Source organism: Morus notabilis, unplaced genomic scaffold, assembly GCF_000414095.1.
Source record: "Morus notabilis unplaced genomic scaffold, ASM41409v2 Scaffold1009, whole genome shotgun sequence".
Taxonomy (NCBI): Eukaryota; Viridiplantae; Streptophyta; class Magnoliopsida; order Rosales; family Moraceae; genus Morus; species Morus notabilis.
Window position 1 is genome coordinate 723852 of NW_010357868.1, and position 22242 is coordinate 746093.

Consider the following 22242-nt stretch of genomic DNA (forward strand, 5'->3'; position numbering starts at 1 on the left):
TTTGTCCTTTAAACTTTAGATTATTCTCACTTAATTTCTTTAGTTGTATTTTTTCTTAAAAATAGATAAAAAAAAAAGAATAACGCAGTTATTGGCCGTTCTGTTTGAATTTATATAAAAAATAAATAGATAAAAACTATATGACCACACATAACTTCTTTCTTTTTATCTGATTTTATAGAAATTCTTATAAAAAGGCTTAAATGGGAAAAATTAGGCTTAAATAGGATAAATTCAAAATTCAGAGGGCTTGTGAATGTTTTTAAAATTTAGAAGGTAAAGTGACAATCACTTTATAATTTAGAGATATTAATGAGAATAATCCTATTTTTTTAATCAAATTCTTTGAGTACCTTATGTAACAGTTTATAGATGGTTATTTTCCCAATCCCCACAATTAAAAAACTAAAATGTTATAGAAATAGAGAACTGTGATCAGGTCTAGGTAGACAGTTTGGTGTTGATACTCTTTTTTGTTCTCTCTATTTTTTTTAGTTGATTTTGTGCTTGAAATTAACATTCTATTAGTTTCCAGTTAATATTATCTTCATACTAGATAGGTTTTCGTTAATATTAGGTTGCATTATACACTGGCAGAGTGTTGGCCGATGTCTGTCTCATCTCTTGGATTCCAGGATGAAAATATCGACATTCTTACTGATATTTTTGCAGAATTTTTTGTGTTTTGAAAGTACCGATATAGAAATAGGAGTGTAGTATTTTTTCTGCAGAATATCTTGAAATTTGTACAGATATTTTCGTAAATATCAATATTTTCACGAAAGTTTCTATTTCTGAATAAAACGTAATGTTAAATGACCGAATATCGTAGAAATTTTACGAAAATTTTGCGAAAATATAGGTAAATTTTCCATATAAATTTTCACAACTTTATATATATTTTTTATTAAACTTTTAAAAAAAATTTAAAAAAATATGATATGTCTAAAATTATATAAAGAGCTATTCAAACTCCATGTTTTGGTATCAACACAAGTTTAAACTAAATATGTGTTCAAAATACCTTCCAACCTCCTAGAAGCTCCTTTTGGTGTTGACAATTTACCATCATGTGTGAAACCATATAGATATGGTATATGTATTATGTTGACTTTTAGCTATTTTACTTAATTTGTGAACATGTGCTTAGTATTTATAGTATTATGATCACATTTTACCTTGCATATTTATCAAATAATTAGTATTTTGATTGAGAGTTTATTATTATCTATTTTAAGCTTTTTAAAGTCTCATTTGAAAATAGAGTGTTTAATTAGTATGAATTTCCGTTTTTTACGTTAATTTTCACCGATATCGATATTTCTATAAAATTTAAGTACCGATATTTTCGTAAATATTAATATTTCTATAAAATTTAAGTATCGATATTTACGGAAATATCGATATTTTCATCTTGCTTGGATCAACATGGAAGGAACAAGCAGCCAAACGAGTGGAACGACAATAATACCCCTTGCCAGTTCTTTGATAAGACCATGGACGGTTCATATTTTCACTCACCTTTACAGATAATAAATGCATAGAAGATAGCGACTAGACTAAGGAATTCAATTTCAAGCCATGTTGACACCACCACAAATGTTTAGCACATATGAGATACATCTACTTTGATAAGATAAGTTTTTCCTTTTTTTTTTTTTTTTTGGTTTTGAGGAAAACTTATTATATAAAAGCCATTGCAAGTATTTTTAGGGTCACTAAAAGCAATGTTAAACTATCCCGTTACTTCTTGGCTATCTAATGAACTTAAAATTATGATTTTAAGAGCGTTTGAACAACTTTTAAAGAAGAGTTTTATGTTCCCACTTTGTGGGGTTTGATGATCTATCCTTCTAATGCTTGAAAGCTTATCTCGATGGGAGGAGTTTTTTCAATTCGAGCTTTATGTGTGCTCGTTGTCAGTGTGTCGAGGTGTTTTTCTATTTTCGGGCCTCAAGCATGCGTCTATCCTTTTAATGGGTCATTAATATTATACCAAAATAATTATTTATTAGTTTTTAATTAAATGTAACTTTCCTTTCAAAACAGAGTCATAATTTTGACGTCTCAAAAGACTGTTTTAAGAAGATTTTGAAACACATAACAGTTTATTATCTTATTTGTCCTAAAAACATATAGTTCCATGATTATTTGAAAAAAAACATAGCTTTTACTCATCGTTTTCTAGCACCTATATAAAAGAAGTAAGGCAAACAGGGCCTTTTTTTTTTTTTTTTTTTTTTTTCCTTTTTTGAGTAATTAACGGACCCTTAGTTGTTTGTTACATTAATGTCAACTTTAATTTTTTTTCTGGGATCATTTATTATCATTTTCATATAAAAGTAAAAACTATAAAAAGAGTTATCCTTTTAACCGAAACTTTTATGACAAGAATTTTTTTATTGATATTGCACGTACTAGTATAATTACATCACAACAAAAAAATATAGACGTATTATCTAATCTAATCTAATCTAATGATATAAAAATTCACAATGCACAATTCTTAATTATAGAGTATCCTGTTATACGTGCCACATAGTTCTCCCAAAAAGTTAAAAACAACATATAAAACACGGAACATGCAGATAGTTCCATTAAAAAAAAAAAAAAACACGCATGATAGTTTTACTAGCCTTTTTCCACCACAAAATGAGAGTTCTAAAAATTGGATAAAATCTTCATGAATTATAAAAGCAAATTAAATCATTGTTGCAATATTGAAAAAAATAAAAAAAATTACTCATTTTCTTTCTACTTATACAATAAAGAGTGCAATCCTTTTCTTTCCTTAATATCTTACCAAATAACTTTCTTTTCACATTCTCAATCTCAAATTACTCCGTTCATCCTTCTCCTCTTTCTTTACTCATACCAAACATAAAGCTTGGACAAGATATTGCGCATTGCTCCAACCAAATATAGTCCTAGACAAGATGTTTGCATGCATAGCCACCATCGGTTGATTATCCATAAGCATAATCTCCATTTTCTTTTTCTAGAAAAAGAGTACCCTATACATATATATATATATATATGTGTGTGTGTGTGTGTGTGTAGATGTATGTATGTATGTATATGTATATGTATGTATTATATACGTACTTGTTGAAATTGGTATGGATTGCAATATGCCTCTTCCAAGTCCTACACTTTGTGAAAGAAAAGCGAGTATAGGTGGCATAGTAGGGAAACCACATTAATAAAATAGATATAGAGACACCAAACATGGATTATGGTTACCACTCCAATTAGAATATTGTGGGAGTGGGAGGTATATACACAATATATAACCATCTCTTGGAATAAATATTTCCCTTTTTTTTCCTGATAAGTCATAAACATTTCCTTTTTCCGAGATTGCAAAAAAAAAAAAATAATAATAATAATAAAAACTCTTGCATATTGAATATAGAGAGAGAGAGAGACACACACACACACTAACACACATGTATATATATTGTGTAAGTGTTGGTGAGACGACGTGGCTACTAGCTAGGTGCTCTTTAGATTCAACAATCATATCTTTGCCAATATGCCAATTTAATTCCCAAATCATTCAAGGCTTTATTTATTTATTTATTTTATTTGTTTTAAGAATTGAAGCTTTGCTGTTAATCACGTGTACCATTTTTGACGGTAGAAATTCAGCTTCAGATCCCTAAAAGTTCATGTGTAATGATTCAATTTGCATGTCGTTCAGCAATCGGCACCATGAGCAACGGAATCAAATTCCAACCTACAAATCCATGGAATCTATTTTTTCATGAAAAAGGAAAATAAAAGAAAAAACAAGGACTGGAAGATTTTTCTATCACCCCTAAAATTCTTCAAGTTTGCTTTTTTGCCTTTTGAAAAGAATCGGGATCACATGCTTGTTTATCCTTGGTATCTAATTCGCTATACATAATTAAATTGCACACTTTGCTAATGCTGTATGACATTAATTTTGATTAGTCTTAATAATAAAATGGAAAGTTTAACATTTGATTTGATTTATGCTCCATTAATTTCATAAAGTACCTTCTTAATGGAAAAATAAGCAATGAGAATATTATAGAGGTTGAATTCCTAGTAGAATCATGCATACATATTGTATGCAAAAGACTATATGGAAAAGTGGCTATACTAGCTTTTTAGTTGGGAATGGACGAAAACCAACTTCAAATTGTTAGGTCCACCACTAATTCAACATTCATTTGTCAAAGGGATTCATTTACAATTATCAACTTTGATTCCAACTATAATTAATAGTGAAATTGCAAAAAGAAATCATAACAATACATGAAACTCATGTATATCTATAGTACTAGTTCATGCACAATTACGTGATGGTGTATATGTGGAACAATAGGATGACACTCGCAACCTCACAATAGTATAATTACTTGTGAAAAAGACTAGTAAGAAAAACGAATTAAAAAGTCATGATTTGAGGCCAGTTAAACTGATTTGGCCAATTGAGTGTGTCCACCAAGCTACAAATGCTAATAGTCTCACTTAAAGTGGGAGCTTAAAACGAATAAAATGGCAAAATTAAGAGAAAAGTTTTGTGGGGGATGTACTGGAGCAATAGAATGAAAGGGAAAGAAACAAGAAAGTTAGAGAAAAAGTTCAAATATTGTGGACCAAATTAGAACAAGTGGGAAGCTGTAGAAGATGCAAAAAGAAAGAGGGACATGGACAAGTTGGAGATATGATTCGGAATCTTAGCATGCTAGAGGAATCTCAACCATTCACCACACGATTTTACCTCCCCTTGACCTACTTGATTCGTCCACCTACGTCAGCTTCCACTCCCATCTTGCTTGCTAATTAGATGAGGCTCTCTCTATGTGTATAAAAAGATAATGCTTGTTACTATCGGTATTATCATCACCAAATCAGTTAGAAATTTGCATATAAGATTTGCTTGGGACTTTGTATACATGGTTAAATCAATAGTAGTTTCTCTCAAGAAAATAAATAAATAAATCAATCAATCAATAGTTATAGGGCATAGTCTTCCCATAAATTCCTACACATGATTCCATTATCATGTATAAAGTTTAAATCTTCCCTTATCTCAAGTTTAAAAACAAAAACAAAAAAAAATCCAATGTATCCCAAAATTAGCATGTAAAACATTTACAATTGATTTGAAATGTGTAGCGCTGATCATCAATAATGATATATAAATTAAAACCAAAACAAAAAGGGAACATAGTAATTATAGATGACATGAGAATACTTCAAAAAAAAAAAGTCGATATAGTTATAACTATAGAAGAAATGATAGTTTAACATTGGTTTTACTAAAAAATATATATATAAAGGATATATATTATTGCCATTTTTCAATTGCATGCACGTAACTCTTTAAAGAGAGATAAAAGAGAGATGAAATTGAAGTACTCAATAAAAAATACATATCGACTTTTTCAAAACATTGATTGACATGATAACGAATAAAAGAACGCTCATATTCAATCCTATAAAAATGAATATCATTTCTATAAAAACAACTAGAAACTACAAAAAAAAAAAAAAAAAAAAGTTCTTGGACAGAGACTTAATTATCTTTTTTTGGGTGGAAATGAAATTTAGAAAGGAAAGGGAAAAAAAAAAAGAGTTATAACGAAAAAATAAAACAAGTAACAGAGAATAAGCGAAAAAGTCAACCCTCTCGAGTTTATCCGATTGGACTTATTCGCCTCCGACAAGTGGTGGGACTTTTTTAAGAATTGAGGAAGAAAAATCTCTAGCTTTCAAGTAGCACTAACAATACTACTTCAGCAGAAAAGAAATAAAAGAAAAATGGGCACTCACAATAATTTATGACTTTCATAAAGGCAAAATAATCAATAATCTGTCGACTCTACTACTGTTATATGCACATATATCTGTGTGTGTGTATATATATATTATTTCCTTTGTAGTGGCGGAGTAATCATATATTCGGCGGCTCTTTGCGCCACCCACGATCTTCATATTGCTCCCCATTTTTGGGATGCTTTTTAGTCCACTTCATTCGAGGTTACTACTTTCATTATGAGAATAATTTGGCCATTGAAAACAATCATAAGCGCATAAATTGCCTAGAGATGTAATTACGCGAATATTATAATAATGATGCTGGACCATTACTATTAGGCAAATGGGGGGAGAAGAGAAAAAGGAAAAAAAAAAAAAGGAGTGCTTAGAAGCAAGCTTTATATATTATTATGGAAAATTTAAGTAATATGTATACACATATATATATATATATATATATATATATATATTGCACCTTATCAAATATATATCATAAGTGTGTATCAAACTTGTATCCTCGATTGGTCAATGTTCAATTTTTTATCATTAAATTATTAAAATTAAGAGCATTTCTGTATGTGCCGAGGGGTGTATTTTAACCCTGCGTCTTTAATGTGTCAAAAATCCGTAGGCTAAAGCATTTTGTTTTTCGAATTTTTAAGAAATTTGGGGTGCATAGATTAGTGCCAACTAATTAAGAATAGTAAGTTTTGAGAAGGAACGGGGCCATATAGCATTATCCAAGCCAAAATATCTTTAAAGGAAAAAAAAACCCCCAAATCACAAACCATCTATCTATTGTTTCTTTCTATTCGATTTTGTTTTTATTTTTTTTTACTTAATTTGGAGATTATTTCTTCTTTTATTTTTGTGTTTGAGGTTATTTTTGTCAATAAATTTAGCCTTAACCGTCATAGGGTACTTGTTACACTTTAAATATCTTTATCTTAATTAATATATAATTGATGATATCCAAAGCGAATGATATGCTTTGTGAACAAACCCGAAATAAGAGGTACAATTAAATAAATTTGCCTATTATAAAACAACTTTTTCTTGAGGAAAAACTGCAGACCATTTGTTTCGACTCAATGACATTTTCATGAATTCATCTTAAGGGTTAGATTTTTTTTTTTTTTAATCAGAGACGATTAATATATAAATTGAAATTACAATATCTCACATATGTAGCGCCAGATCAAAGTTTCAAAAATAAAATCCTTTTAATACGTACATATCGAAACGTTTTGTTCACTAAACATATAGGAACATATGTATTAATTTTTAGAACATTTGCAATGCCAAGTTAAATTAATATGTCCATTTCAGAACAACTAGAGTTCATGTGGTGATAATTTCGGTGCTAAATTTGACGTATGTCATATTTTGTGCTATTCATTATCTATATATATATATATATATGTTAGAATTACAAATTATGAGTGTCAGTTTGAGTTTTATCCTTGGAGAATACGAAGTACAATGTAGATAATTGAGTCTCTAATCTCTTTTACAATACTTTTGAAACCCAAATATATATGCTTGTTCCAAATATTTGGACTGGATTTAAGCCAGAACCCGAATGATTCCGTATAGATCAGTACACCTATTTATGCTCATAGGTTAACTTTATTACTCACATAAGGTGAGTGCTGTAATTAGGTACATAGAATTTTATTGTTAAAAATAAATATAATTTTTGTTCCGTATACTAGTGGTAGGCACTATTGTTTAGTCCAACTTGGAGAGATCCATTTTTGACTTTCTCATATTTTTTATGCGTCCATGTAGAGCTACTAGTACTGACTTCAACACAAGTCTAAAACAGTGTTTATGACCTTATCCATTAAACATACGAATTAATCAATCTTTTTATTTTTACTTTTATTCTTATCAAGTTAAAAGAACAAGATAAATGCTAAGGGAGAGTTCTGATTTGATCTTAAATACGATAGTGTTTGATATGCAATCATAAGTCATAGCAGTACATATTTAGTTTTATTTGTTGTCTCACGGCTTAGTGATGATTTTGGACAAAGTTGTATATTATTATTGGTGATAAATATTGCACACATGATAAACCTTGAATATTTTATTACAACTTGTGAGGAGATAGATGATCGGTCTTAAAATGATAAAGTGCAATGATAATAAAATATTCCTCTCATAGATAATGAGTCTCAGTGAGGAGCAATATTCGTCTTAGAGCTCGTACATGAGTTGAGTCGGTTTATTAATACGACAACACAAATATGACACGATATATTTTTATCACAGCATGACATATTAATCAATGTACCATGCCGAGTTTATTAATTTGGTCATGCCAGGCTTAAATATTGAGCACATTGGACCAAGCATGGTCCAACATAAGAGTAGCTTGACACAACCCATTTAACAACTCTAATTCCTCTTCAATTAATTTGAAGAAATAACCAAAAAAATATTGTTTAACTTCTATGTCAATTCTTATATATATATATATATATATAATTCTATATCAATTAATCCCAGTAGACTAGTAAAAAAACCACATAAAAGTCAGATTTGCATAATCTAATTATTTTTATATCATAACAAAACAGTAATTATGTTTAGATGTATGTAAGGCATGTATGACAAACCTTGAAATTTGTCTATGCCATAGTTTTATATACTTTGCATATGACAAACTTATCACTGCATCATCACCTCTGTCTAAGAACAAGAACAAACAAATTAATGAACAAACGGCTTCTTAAAACTATAAATTACATAACTACCCAGCTAAGTCTTCAGAACACGAACATGTTTAACATAGAAAAGAATAAACAAAAATGCAAAACCAGCCTCATATGGAAGCAAATTATGATCACTCCTCAATTTTCCTTCGTCCTGTATAGGGTAAATCGCACTTTAGACCCTTAACTTATGGTGCTTTTTGCACATTTTGCCCCTCCAAAAAAAGTTTGAATCACATTACTTCCTACGCTTTGTAACTTTTTGAAATGTCAACCAACTCTTGACGATTTTCAACTTTTAAGACGACTTAATAAGAGACAGCCACGATACTAGACAAAATTCTATGAAATCCACGTGGCTGTCGCCCATCAAATTCTATCTAAAAAAAAAAAAAAATCAGATTTGGTTTAACTTTGCGATGGGTAATTACAAAGTTTAGGAGCCACTATGTTTGTTTGCTTGTTTTTTTATTTTTTGTATAAGGAGTATTAATGTGCCAAAAGTTCGATAATGTCTTGGGGGCAATTTACTCTTTCGAGTGATGAGGTATGAATTGATCTCCAAAGTGACGAAAATGATCATTGTCCCCTTCAAGAAGGCGCACAACCTATGATTATAAAAACCAAATATTAATAAGATTATCAAAGCACATTTATGAGTGGAAATAATGAAATGTAGCTAGTGGACATATCTTCCTCTATATAGTATAGTTAGGTACATAATACCAATTTAGTAGTGCTGTAAATTTTAAAAAAAATTGTTCTTAATTGTGCTAAAAAATAAACATCTGTTACAAAAAACAGCCGAGTGTTTAGTAAACTGTATTTATACAAGTATTAATTTCAAAGGTATTATGGGAATTATAAAAGTTTAATTAATTGTACTTCAAGGTGATTACTGCACAATATAAAAGTCAAAATTGTCTTAGGGCTGCTTTTAATTTTGACTGTAAATTCTTCAAGAATCACTTTTTATAGTTTTTACCAAATACAAATTTCAGTTGGGGATGGTTAGAGAATTAATTTTTAGCTCCAAGAATCACTACCAAACATACACATAGTATGTTCAAAGGCATCCATATATTACGCCTAAAATTCATAAGAGTTTGGGAACCAGGATCTCATTACATAAGACTATTTTATTTCTTCTATCAATTTTAAATTTATCATTTATTTTTTGTATTCCACCAGTACATGTTTCATATTTTGCCAGAATATATTTTAATGGCCTAAATAATAAAATAATGAAAAACAATGGTTATCTTATAATTTTTCCTCATTAAAATGAATTATATCATAAACCTCTATATCTCTAACAAGCAGCTTATTAATTAAGAGTAGCTAGATACAGTTAAGTGTTTGTGGTTGTAGGCTCATCTTCGTTGTTGAGATGTTTATACTTCAAATCCCCCCACCAAGTTATTATTATTATTTGACTAGTGCGGGACACTAACTCTAATTCAAGCAACTTGCATGGTACAAAGTTATTATCTTTTTATTAGTAAATATATTTACTTATTATTAATTAATATGGCAATCTTTTAAACAACTACTAATAAAAAGATGACAGCTTACGTATATTAGTACAAAATAGTTAGGATTAGAGTTTAGCATCTCTAACATTATTCTCGTTAATTTGAAATATGGAAGGACTTAAGCATCTTTAGTTAAAATACCTCTCCCATGGATGGGCGCATTTCAGGGCTTCTTTGCACGCATGAGTATGCAGCTTTAGCCATGCGGTAGAACTCAAATGTGTCGTGTGAATTTTCAATCCGAGGATCAATCAGCTCATGTAGTGCCAGCCTCTGTAATATTGGTTCCGCCTAATATTTTCTCACAACGCATAATTATAAGGCTTAGTCTAGCGTTAAATTCTATACCAATCTCAATATTGAAAAGTCGACAATGTTTGTGAAGAATTCCATTGCATAATGAGAACCAACATTAATTTACATACCCACTGCCTTATAGATTGTTGCATCTCCTCTCCTTCTACGTCGATCACCACTTTGCGTCCAGAGATAAGTTGTAACAGAACAATGCCATATGCATACACATCCGTCCGTACAGAAACAATGCCATTTTCTGCATACTCTGGAGCAAGATATCTGCATTATTAAAAAAGAAAAAAAAAAAAAAAACAAGGCTTCACTACATGTCATCTGGTTCCACATCTTAAGAGATACAAACTGTATAAAGTAGGAATGTTATTCCTTTCCTGACAGAATAGCTATTAAAAGATTAGTCCTCACCCTAATGTTCCAAGTATCCTCGTCTGCACAGGATCGTCGCTTGTTTTCCATTTCGCGAGCCCAAAATCACACAGCTGCAGGGAGAGAAAAAGACATCATTCTATCAGCTACAGTACTAATAATCTTGCAATATTAGGAAGCGTAATCACTAGTGCTCAACACTACATAGTAGTAGAAAGCAGGTCCCATAACGTAAGATCTACAGAAGAAATTCCTTTTTTTTTATTAGTTGTGGTGTTGCAAGTATTTATCTTTCAATTTGCAAAGCAATTACGTTTGTACCATTGGAATAAAGTCGTGCGTCAGCAAGATGTTGCTCGGTCTCATGTCCCGATGAATTATAGGACCTCCGCGGCATTCTTCATGCAGGAAACGCAATCCTTTTGCAGTCCCAATGGCAATAGCATATCTTTGGTGCCATTCTAGAGGAGTTGCTTCTTTATCTATGGAGGTAGCTCCAATAAATTACTAGATGCAATGCAATACTTGCGTGTTTACCGACTAGAAAAACAGAAATGTATAGTTTTTAAAGAGTAGTATGTCATGATTAGTCTTTTTGAATCAATATTCACTAAAATTTCTAAGTTTACTTATTATAATATAGATCAGTCTTATGTAATCTTACATATCAATCTCTAACTGGTTAAATAAAAGTAGCATAAGATCACTAGTATTTTTCTCTGCACCAAAATTATTAAAATTAATGAAATAAAAAATAAACGTTTATCCAAATTGAACCAATGTCGTGACTTACCAAATAAGTGCCAATAAAGAGACTTGTTGCATATATACTCATAAACCAATATGTTGATGTTCTCCTTGGAACAATAGCCTAGCAACATCACTATGTTCTTGTGACGCGCAAAACTTAAGACGTAAACCTCCGAATGGAACTCTGCAAATCCCTGACTACTTTCTTCTTTTCGCACCTTCGCGGCGATGAGCTGTCCACTGTTGAGTTGACCCTTGTAGACATGACCATATCCACCTTCTCCAAGTAAGTTTTCCTTGGAAAAATTTTCTGTAGCAGCCTGAATTTCATTGTACTTGAATATCACGGCTTCTTTGATATAGTAAGTTTCAGTTCTTGCCCCACAGGTTATGCAAAGAATAGGAGCAGAAGAACATGTGTGTCGGAACAAGTAATTATTCTCTTCTACGGGGTACAAAGCTGGATCAAACCGCAACATAAAATACAATCTTTACACAATTTCTTTTTTCACCCTTTAAGCTTGCAGTTAGTTGTACAAATATGTGAAATATCGATGCTTAAAGTATTAGAAGGTATGGAGAATACTGAATTATAATGATATTAACTATTAACAACCTTTGTTAAAAGATTATACGAGTTAGGAAGCGATTGTACCTGATTTTTCATGCTTAAGATTAAAAAGTGATCTATTAGAGTATGAAGAGCTGCTCCTCGGCATATCAAAGCTATCATTAGATACTGGATGGCTACTGTAATCACTCAAAGAAGTAGCCGACTGGTCGGTATTTATATCGAAATTTTGAGTACCACTCGAACCCCGACGTCTACTGATCGATACAGGAACTTGCTTGGATAGGGAGATAAAGTTTTTATGTTCTGTAAGAACTGCATGAGGATCACCTGTAAACTCAAACTTCCCCGCTTCCAAGGTTAAGTCACCTTGAATGAATGAAAACTTGCATGGTATAACCGTAGTTTGGATTTCCTTTCTAAGGTGCCTACACTTGCCATTAATTTGCAAATCACTATCATTTACAGATCATATATATAACGAGATTTTTTAATAAACTGTGAGAGAAAATAATAAATGATATGAAAGACAACTAACATATCATATATAGGTTGGCACCCACTAGCAACTAAATTCTCTGTTAAATTCCCCACTCAAAAAAAATATACTAAATAAAAAAAAAAATACAAAAGTGTATGAAATTATGAACAACGCAGAGAAGAGAAACAAGGACAACACAACAAACGAAATTAAGAATTGAACACATAACCAGAAGTACCACTCAAAAGATTAAGCCGAAACTCTTCCCTTGAAGAGGAAGCCAAATTAAGTTAATTCCAATTAGCAAAATAAATTGAACATGTATCATGATCTACTATGGACCCATGTAGTTTATACGTTTGAATATAAAGTTTGAATAAAAATTTAAATTTTTACTAGAAAAAACACTATAGCGAAAAGATTTAATTTGAATTATGATGGAACTCATTTAACAAACGGGAGAATATCTCATATTTACGCGCGTGCACACATTTGAAGATAAATATGAAGCACAACACTAAGGTAGATACATGTACAAGAAAGTATACCTGTCGAGTAGAACCCAACTTGCATTGCGGGAAGTAACTTCTTGCAAAATAACATGCTTGCTGGGATACCCAGCAATTATTTTGACTTCAATGCTGATCTGGAATATTATAACAAGGAAATTTAATTATATGATGGTGATGAATAAGCAATAAGCTAGCTATATATATTGCTTATATGAGACATAATTCGCATATGTAATAGAAACACATGTAGTTTAAAAACACAAAATTTGGATTTAAACTGCTACAGAAATAGATTTATTCTTTTGGTCATCAAAAGGTGGTTTTCTGCCGGTGAAGTATAAATTATTAAACCTTAATGCTTGAAAATGTAATACAACCAGGTGTGTGCATCTAGATATTTCATTTGAAGGCAATAGCTATACGTGATCAGGAATAAAAAATAAAAATAAAAATAAGTTGAAAACTAGATGATTTAATTGCAAATGTATGAGGATAACAGCGTCTTCCTTCTTTTTTCTTTAATTTGTTCATTGTTTGTGAATGAGATATTACTTTATATCATGATCGTTAAAAGAGACTCAAAGGAGTGTTCCTTTCGTTTTTTTAACTCCATATTTTGAGGTTATAAGAAATTCACACGTTATATTAATTTTAGTTGTATAACATGATTTCAAATTCACGTTAAATTTCAACCTTTTTCGGTCGGGGGTCGATTTTAACTGTGAAAAGTACCCATATGATCTTATTTTGGAATCTTTATTTTTCCTAACTAATTTTTCTTATTCTTATTCTTTTCCTTTTATCTTAAGAGCGTTTTTTTTTTTAGTCAAAATGTACGCTTTTTCATTTTTTTTCAAATCCTTCAGCGATCTGTTACCTTATAAATTGGTGAATATATATACAATATCAATATATCGATCTATTTTAAACCGTAAGGTTTGTATATCTACGAGTTTTACATAATACTTTTTTCTGAGAAATAAGATTTAATGTCAAAAAGGAATGACCAATTTACTCGAAAGCTCCTTGGTAAATAAAAGTAAGTAACAGTTTATCCAGCACATATTTGGAGAGATTCGGATTCGGACACTAGAAGATGACAACTGTGGTCTAGGAGTACTCCTGATCACGCTAATTACCAAAGAACAAGCATCATTAATGTTATGCATTTTTAAGAGTCTAATCCCAAAAGTAATCACTCTTATAAAACTGATATATTATACATATATATATATATGTAGTATGTATGTTATAAGAGAATACACATGACATTACCCCTTCATTTTTACAAATTTCAGCGCTTTCCAGGAGCATCTTCACATAAGCATCAAGTTTCTTTGAGACTTCTTTCTCTGTTGCCCGGTCACTCGTCATAAAATTTTCTGAATATAATTTCATGGGGTAACCCACTACGCCCAAAAAAAAAAAAAAAAAAAAAGAAAAAGAAAAAAGAGAGAGATCATTTCAAGTAGTTTAGTGAGAAGTTGAGAAATCTGAAAAAAGCAAATACACTAAAATTAAAGGGTTTAATTAATTTAGTGGAAATTAATTAATAATATATATAATTTTGTAATGATACAGTACTTACTAGGGTGGTGAAGAGTGTGCAAGATTCCAATAACAACAAGAGTATCTCCTGACCGGAGAATGTTGCCTCTAAATCGCACATTGTCGACGGTTCTCTTGAGCTCGCCATCGGAGCGCTCCTTCGTCGCGTCATACACAATTAGAACTTGTGACGGCCAAGGAGGACTTGCACTTGCCATAATCTCCATTGTTGAACTGCTATATATTATTAGTGTGGTCTAATTCTTGGATGTGTTGGTAACTAGTAATTATTGTTCCTCTAGTTTCTTACGTCTATATATATATATATATATATTAATAATTTTCTAGGCCAACTTTGGCGTTTAAATGTAAAAGACTAATTAACTAAACAAGTTTTGATACATGAGAAAGTTAGTTGTTTATGGAAAATGTATGGAGAGATGGAAGACTCTGATTGGCGGCGAGTCCTGATGATCAGAACGTCTTCTTTCTCTTGCAATTCTCTTCGATGTTTGCATTGTTCTGTATAGAGATATGCTATATGGATATTCCTTTGTCCTATATATATATATAATTTAAATGCAAGGACGGACGTGTACAATGACAAACATTTTCTGAAGCATTTACTTACAGGGAAAATATATATGGACTAACGCTTCAAGAAGTTAGTCATTTGTCTTTAATTCCTCAAATTATCGGAATCTATGATTATTCTATTATGCCTTCTTTATTGATTACTCTTTTGACTTGGCCCTGCTTTCCTGGTCAAATATAACGTACTGTTCCTGGAGAATATTATCTCTATAATCATAAATATTCCATTCCAAATTTGAAGAACATAATATTTGGTGGACGTGCTTATAATTTGAGGTAAAATTTATGGAGTGGTGAATCAAATGGTGTAATGAGATAGGGGAAAAAAACAGTTGTGCGTGTAGCAGTTTCCAATGAGTGAGCTTTTATATATATATGCCCTACAAAAGTTGTTGGGAACCAGCCGTGCAAAGAAATACAATATGCCCTACAAAAGTTGGTTTTGGAACCACGAACCAACTTGTATCTCTGTGCAGAGACAATTTCGTATATAACTAAATCACTCTTATTAACAGTAAGAGTAGTACCAACGACACTTTTTACTACCAATTCATGTGGTGGTAAGTAGTTGTCATTTTTCACTAGTAAATGCGATCTTTTAGTATTATTGAAAAAAAAGAAATTAGGATTAGCGTTGAGCTAATATTGTTATTCAAATAATAATGTTCTGCTCATGATACTGAATGACACTGTTCTTAATAATAAACTTGTATGCATAGCAATACTTGGGGAGCCTCTGAGGTCACGTGACAAGACCTTTTTTTTAAAGTAATAATATAAAGCACATTAAATATGTTGGAATCCAAATCTTTATCTTATCTACTATGTTAGACTATTAAGACAATATTCTAAAATTATTTGACAATGTCGGCGTATATACCAGAAAGAATATTCTTATTCCTCTAGTAAGCAGCTACTGACTAATAGTTTAAAAAATAAGATCCGTCTAGAGCAACTTATTTGTTTCCACCTTTCTGTAATTTGCATGTCTCAATTACTGTTAATATCATGTTCTAAATTGAATGACCAAAGATCATTCTCGCAGTGGCAATTGTATTGCCACATCAGTTCATGAGTTTGATAATTAATTTGCAATAAGTTGCTTTTAATCAAATAATAATTCTTATTAGCTCTTTTTTTTTTTTTGTAACCGTGTCGCTCGTGACACGATCCGGCCACCAATAAATAATGAAAAAAAAGGTGTTATTCATGAGGAAAATGACGGCAGTTGAAAAAAAGATCAAAATGACCTACATGAACGGTGAAAGAACATTCACAAGAAAACGACATCAATGTCAAAAACGACAACTAATTACAACAACAGGAAAACGACAACAATTAGAAAACGGCATTCATATAAAAAGGTAACTAACTCTATGAAAGCGGCATCAAGTACTAAACGACATCACTTTAAAAAACGACAACTACTTACATCAACTGGAAAACAACAACAATTACAAAACGGCGTTAATATAGAAACGAAATTCTATGAAAATGACATCAATGTCAAAAACTACAACAACTTGCAACTGGAAAACGACAACAATTAAAAAGCGGCGTTAATATAAAAACGTAATTCTATGAAAACGACGAACAACATTAACTAGAAACCGCATCAAGTATTCAAACGACCATAAATACAATATCAATTGGAGAACGGCAATGATTAGGAAACGCCGAAACGGGATTAAAACACAGATACGCACACACAAGAAAAGACAATTCGACAAATACAATAACTAAACAAAAAACGACACGAGCCTCAACAAACAACACAAACATTAATAGAAAACGACATTAAGTGTGAAAACAGCATGAAGGTAAAAACGACAACAACTTAAAAATGGCATCGTTTGGGAAACGCCAAAAATTGGAAAACAGAATTAACAGAAAACCAATTCACCGAAAACGAGTAACTACTTTAAAAATTAAAACCACAAACAATTTACAACGACGTAAGAAACTACAAACAATTTACAACGACGTCAATTGGAAAACAGGAACAACTTTGAAGCCGACGAAAAGAACGAAAAAAAGTTTGAAACGAGAAGAACCTCGACAAACGAAATCAAAGAACTAAAACGACATAAATGGAAGAAAACGACAAATAGAATTTGAAGTACATGCTTCGAATTCTTGGCATCCTAATTATTTTCAAGCTTGTACTAGTGCTTATTCCTTTATCTAATTAATTACATGTCATATCCCAATACAAAAAAAAAAAAAAAAAAAAAGTGTTCTGAAATACCCCAAAAAAATAAAAATAAAAACTGTTATTTAGATCACTTTCCAAATATACTGAAACACCTAAATGGGAACCTCAGAAGTGTAATCCTGTGGATGTTTTCTAATGCTTTCTCTAAGAAGTTTCTCTTGATCTTTAAGGTTTTGTGGTGTTTGGTCATAAACATCAGTGAACATCTCAGCAATTGGAGGTTTCTGTCTTTTCTGCAACTTGAATTGCCTGCAATAACTGCATCAAAAAATTTATTATATGTTAGAAGAAAGAATATATGTAGAAAACAAGGTTAAGAAAAGCAACCCGAAAAGAAGATATATAGGCATTTAAAACAACCTGCTTCTTTACACTGCTCCTGCTCCGGAGCTCGGTCTCAGCTTCATCACTCCACCAGCCATTTCTTTCCACCCATTTTCTAAATCTGTTAACAGGGTTTCTCGCCATTTTCCAGTACTCGATTTCATCGGCGGTTCGATACTTTGTCGAATAATCTGAAGTGGAATTGTGTCCCACTCTATAGGTAAGGGCCTAAAAGTTAAGCAAAATTTTAAAACCAAGCATAATGGAGAAAAGTTAAATGTGTGCATTATAGTGCTACTATGCAGTCCTTTTTATCACAAATATATGTCTATGCTTTGATAGAAACATGTCAGCTATCCACAGAGCTACGTACAAATTAGTACTGGGATTTCTTGCCCCTACTGAATTTTTAAAATTTTTAATTCAAACATGCATTCCATCGATTATTAAAACTATGTCCTTATATAGTGAAATTTTATATTTAAAATGTTTCTTTTTTTCATGTTGTGCTTCTATTGGAAAGATTTTCTCATTGATCTGCTACTAAAGTCAGCTACTTTATAATAAGCAAAGGAAGAACAATTAAAATGCACCTCAACTAGTATAGGTCTCTGCTCAGTTATGGCTATTTCAGAAGCTCTGAGAATTGCGCTATAAACGGCAAGAGCATCGTTTCCATCTACCCGAATACTTCGGATTCCATAAGCTCGGCCCTTAACCACAATGCCATCACCTGCCAAAGGTGAAGCACTAGTGAGAATTACAAGTTTGAAATCTATAAACAGTGTCCTACTAAGATGTACAATATGTTGGAATATTTTTATGTGGACTTCCATAATCATAATAATTCACTCTGTTATTAATTAAAGTATCTTATGAACAATTGTGTTAATGTAAATTAACACATGCATGTATGTTGAATATTGGTCCATTATAGGATGGACACTTATTTTATGGGAGAAATAGGGAAATAGGCCAACACTTAAGATGAATTAAAATTAATAGGTTAATAGTTTACATAAGTTAATAAATAGGTCAAATTACTATTTTTGTCCATAACTTGTCTAGTTATGAACCATAACTTATCCATAATTTACGGTTTTTGTCCATAACTTGTCTGGTTATGAACCATAACTTGACAAGTTTGTCCATAACTTATCTGGTTATGAACCATAACTTGACAAGTTATGGCCTATTAATTTCTATAACTAAAAGTTGGCCTATATACTTTCTTAAACTTTTCATATTGGCATATTTTCTACTATTTCCCTTGTTTTATTAACTCGCTTGAAGTATATGAACTCCATCTATCTCATAATATTTGGTCAGCCCATTGGACCAAATACTCTCTCTAATTAAATATTGGTTAAAGCCAATATCCTCACCCCATCTCATTTACTCCATTTTTTGGTGCCACCCTTTTTTTTTTTTGTGGTGTGTGGGGTGTGTGTGTGGTGCCCGAACGTGGGAGAGAGAGGGAGAGATAGAGAGGAGCTCAAGAGCACCTCTTGCCATTCTTCCTTTGCAACTCCTCCACCCACTCCAGCTGGCTCATTGGCGGATTCCGGCAACCGTGGACGAGCTGTTTCCGCTGCCCACCGGAAGAGGTATGCCTAAATCCCAAATAAGAAATTTTTTGTGGCATTTTTGAATTTTAAGCTAGATTAGTGTTTTTGATCTTGTTTAGATCATTTTAAATCTAGCAATTGGTATCAGAGCCAACTTATTTGGGTTTGGAGCTATGTAGTTTTGGATTTTTCATTTTCGGTGGAAGGAAAATCCAAAATTTGAATCCATGTTTGGCTCAAGTAAACGTTGTTTTGAGGTTACCCACTTCGAGTCTGGCTTATGGGTGACAATTTTCTTGAGTTTCGTGGGTCGATTTGGCCGGATTCACTGTGTTTTCAAACTTTAAAAATGGCCGGTTATGGGTTTTTAGGGGTCTGATTTTTAGGCCTTGTTGAGAAAAATTAACCCCAGAATATGAAAGAGCACAAAATTTAGAGAAAAACCCCTTTGGAATCATCAAAATCGGAGTTATAGATAGGAAGTTGTGGCAATTTGAATATTCGGGTTGAGAAACGGGTCTTTTGACCCGTCTCAAGGTTGAAGACGACCAAAGAAAAGAAAAAAAAATATGCGTCAATGTGTTAGGCGTGCGTCAACGCCCACGTGGCGCGCTTGAGACCCAGCGCGCGTGTCAGCCACGCGTCGTGCTTGGGTGGCGCACGTGGGGCCCATTTTTGGGCTAAATTCCTCCATATTTTGTGATTTTAATTAACTCCGTTTTGACCGCCGTGTTCGCTGTTACGCTCTGTTTTTCATTTCTTACCCAATTAAATGATTTATTTTGGGTTTAGGCCACCATAAAATCATGTTTTTAATATTTTAATATTATTGATTTTATATTTTTATGGGTGGCTAATTCTCACAATTTTCAAACAAATTTTTCCTGGTCATTTCGTATACAATTTGTTTGATGATTGACGCCATAAAATTATTATGTTGTTGTTATTATATAGCATATATGTAATTGTGAGAATTCGACAATAGTGAATGTTTATGTACTCGCCTCTCGTGAATCTAAACATGTCAAATTGTCTGAGTATGTTATGGAGCTCTCCCACAAAATTTAACATTTCCTTTTGAAAAAGGATTGGGATACACACTTCTTACATGGATGCACATGAGCTACTAGAAAATATTTTTATTTAAATATTTGTTTATTTTAAAAATTTTCATATATTTTATGGGTAGTTTTAATTCTCACTATTTTGAGACCTAAAATTTTGAGGCATGTTTGTTATTCCACATTATATGGTCATATTTTATTTGTTCTCCCACATAATTGTTTTTGGTAAATAAAATATAGACATATAATATGGATGTTTGTTCAAATTTTGAAATGCCCATTTTGTATTCAACATTTTAATGCCTAATTATTTATATAGGCATACATGGTCTCTTTTGTGTTAAACTAAGAATGAAAATTTTAATTAGAAGCTCATGTGTTATTATAAAGCTTAAGCTATAAGTTTATCCATAATTTATTTATTTTTGATGTCTCATTATTATTTGATATCTTGTTTTATGTGAGTATCATGTTTTTTAAATTATGCTATCCAAGTGGGAGAAAATTAAAAATATTTTTTTTTTGTGGATTAACATAATCACTAACTCACATACTATTATCAAATAATAAATTGTGAGATTATATGGATAAACTTAATTTGTTGATTATGTTCCGAAAGTCCATACGGGTAATAGCACTACAAGAAATATCATCATTAGTAACTGACCAAAAACGTTATTAGTCACTAGCAATAGCGTTTTGTGGAGCGCTAAGACATCGGACGCTATTAAAAGTCCTAAGAAAATATAGCGTTCTAAGAGAGTTATTGAAAGCGTTATAGAATTGAGTTATTGAAAATATAGCGTTATTTTCAACCTCTTACAGCTATTTAGCATGGCTACGATACAGATTAATAATTTTTTTTCCTTGTCATGTTCATACTCTTATAGCTTTTTAAAATTATTATTGATATCCTTTTGAATTCATTCAAATAGATGATAATTCTGAGTAACATCTTATATCTAAATAGGAACATTCAAATTAAAACATAAAAACATTCAACTTATCAATTGTTCTCAGTATCTACCAAGTTGGCAATAAACTTACATCTATAACATAATTCATACAATGTCCAAAACCTTAACATTCAAAACAAGTAAAGAAAACAAAGGAATAGCTGGAGATAACAAAGTATCCAAAACGTCTAACTAAGTGAAATGGTGAAGTAAATCATTCCATCTTGACAAAATGCTTCAACAAAAAAGTCATCTCCACCGTTTAACCTGTAAGAAAGTGATTCACTATCAAAACAATAATCAAACTCAACTAAAACTTTCACTATTTAACCTATAAATAAAGCAAGGACTAGTTACATCATTCACAACTACATAGCCACATCCACATATATTTTGCAGTGAGTTAGAGGAAACATGGCTTCAATGATGCACTAGACAAAAATTTAATGTCAAACTTGTAAGACAAAAAGTATCTTACATGTATTGGTATGTAGATAGTTGGAGAAAGCATGAGTCTTCATTGCCTACATTTTCAGTCTATTACCAACGGAACTTCGAAACAGTTATACAAAATTACAAAACCATGTTAATATCAACATATGTGTAGTTGACCATCCTTTCCTACTATCAGGACACAATACACAAATACAGGCCCATCAAAGATGCATATATTTTCCATTAAAAAAATATTTCAGAAACTCGACACTTTTCCTTAAACACAAATACATGACAATCGGTACGAGACATTTCTGGCCGCCATAGTGATATGATTATGGTTATTCGGTATTACCAAATGCCTTCTCATGGATAAAAATTTTAAAAACCTTAAACATAAATATGCAACAGTCCAGTCATCTAAGATATTTGACGCATGCGTGACCCTGTTAAATAATAGGACTAATTTCACACTTTCAGATGTGAATCATAACA

General features: G+C 31.6%; 2 protein-coding genes across 2 annotated transcripts; both read right to left on the minus strand.

The window, feature by feature from the left end:
- Positions 1-9040: 9040 nt before the first annotated feature.
- Positions 9041-14809, minus strand: LOC21404712 (serine/threonine-protein kinase CDG1). The gene is made up of 10 exons (XM_024176915.1): positions 14632-14809; positions 14293-14452; positions 13080-13181; positions 12291-12478; positions 11523-11924; positions 11051-11211; positions 10769-10842; positions 10474-10624; positions 10190-10339; positions 9041-9121 (listed from the first exon to the last, which is right to left on the minus strand). Exons 1-10 carry the CDS (start codon positions 14807-14809, stop codon positions 9041-9043), a joined length of 1647 nt encoding a protein of 548 aa, XP_024032683.1.
- A 2798-nt stretch (positions 14810-17607) lies between these two features.
- Positions 17608-19369, minus strand: LOC21404713 (2-oxoisovalerate dehydrogenase subunit alpha 1, mitochondrial). The gene is made up of 4 exons (XM_024176923.1): positions 19237-19369; positions 18318-18457; positions 17761-17952; positions 17608-17658 (listed from the first exon to the last, which is right to left on the minus strand). Exons 1-4 carry the CDS (start codon positions 19367-19369, stop codon positions 17608-17610), a joined length of 516 nt encoding a protein of 171 aa, XP_024032691.1.
- Between the last annotated feature and the right edge of the window lie 2873 nt (positions 19370-22242).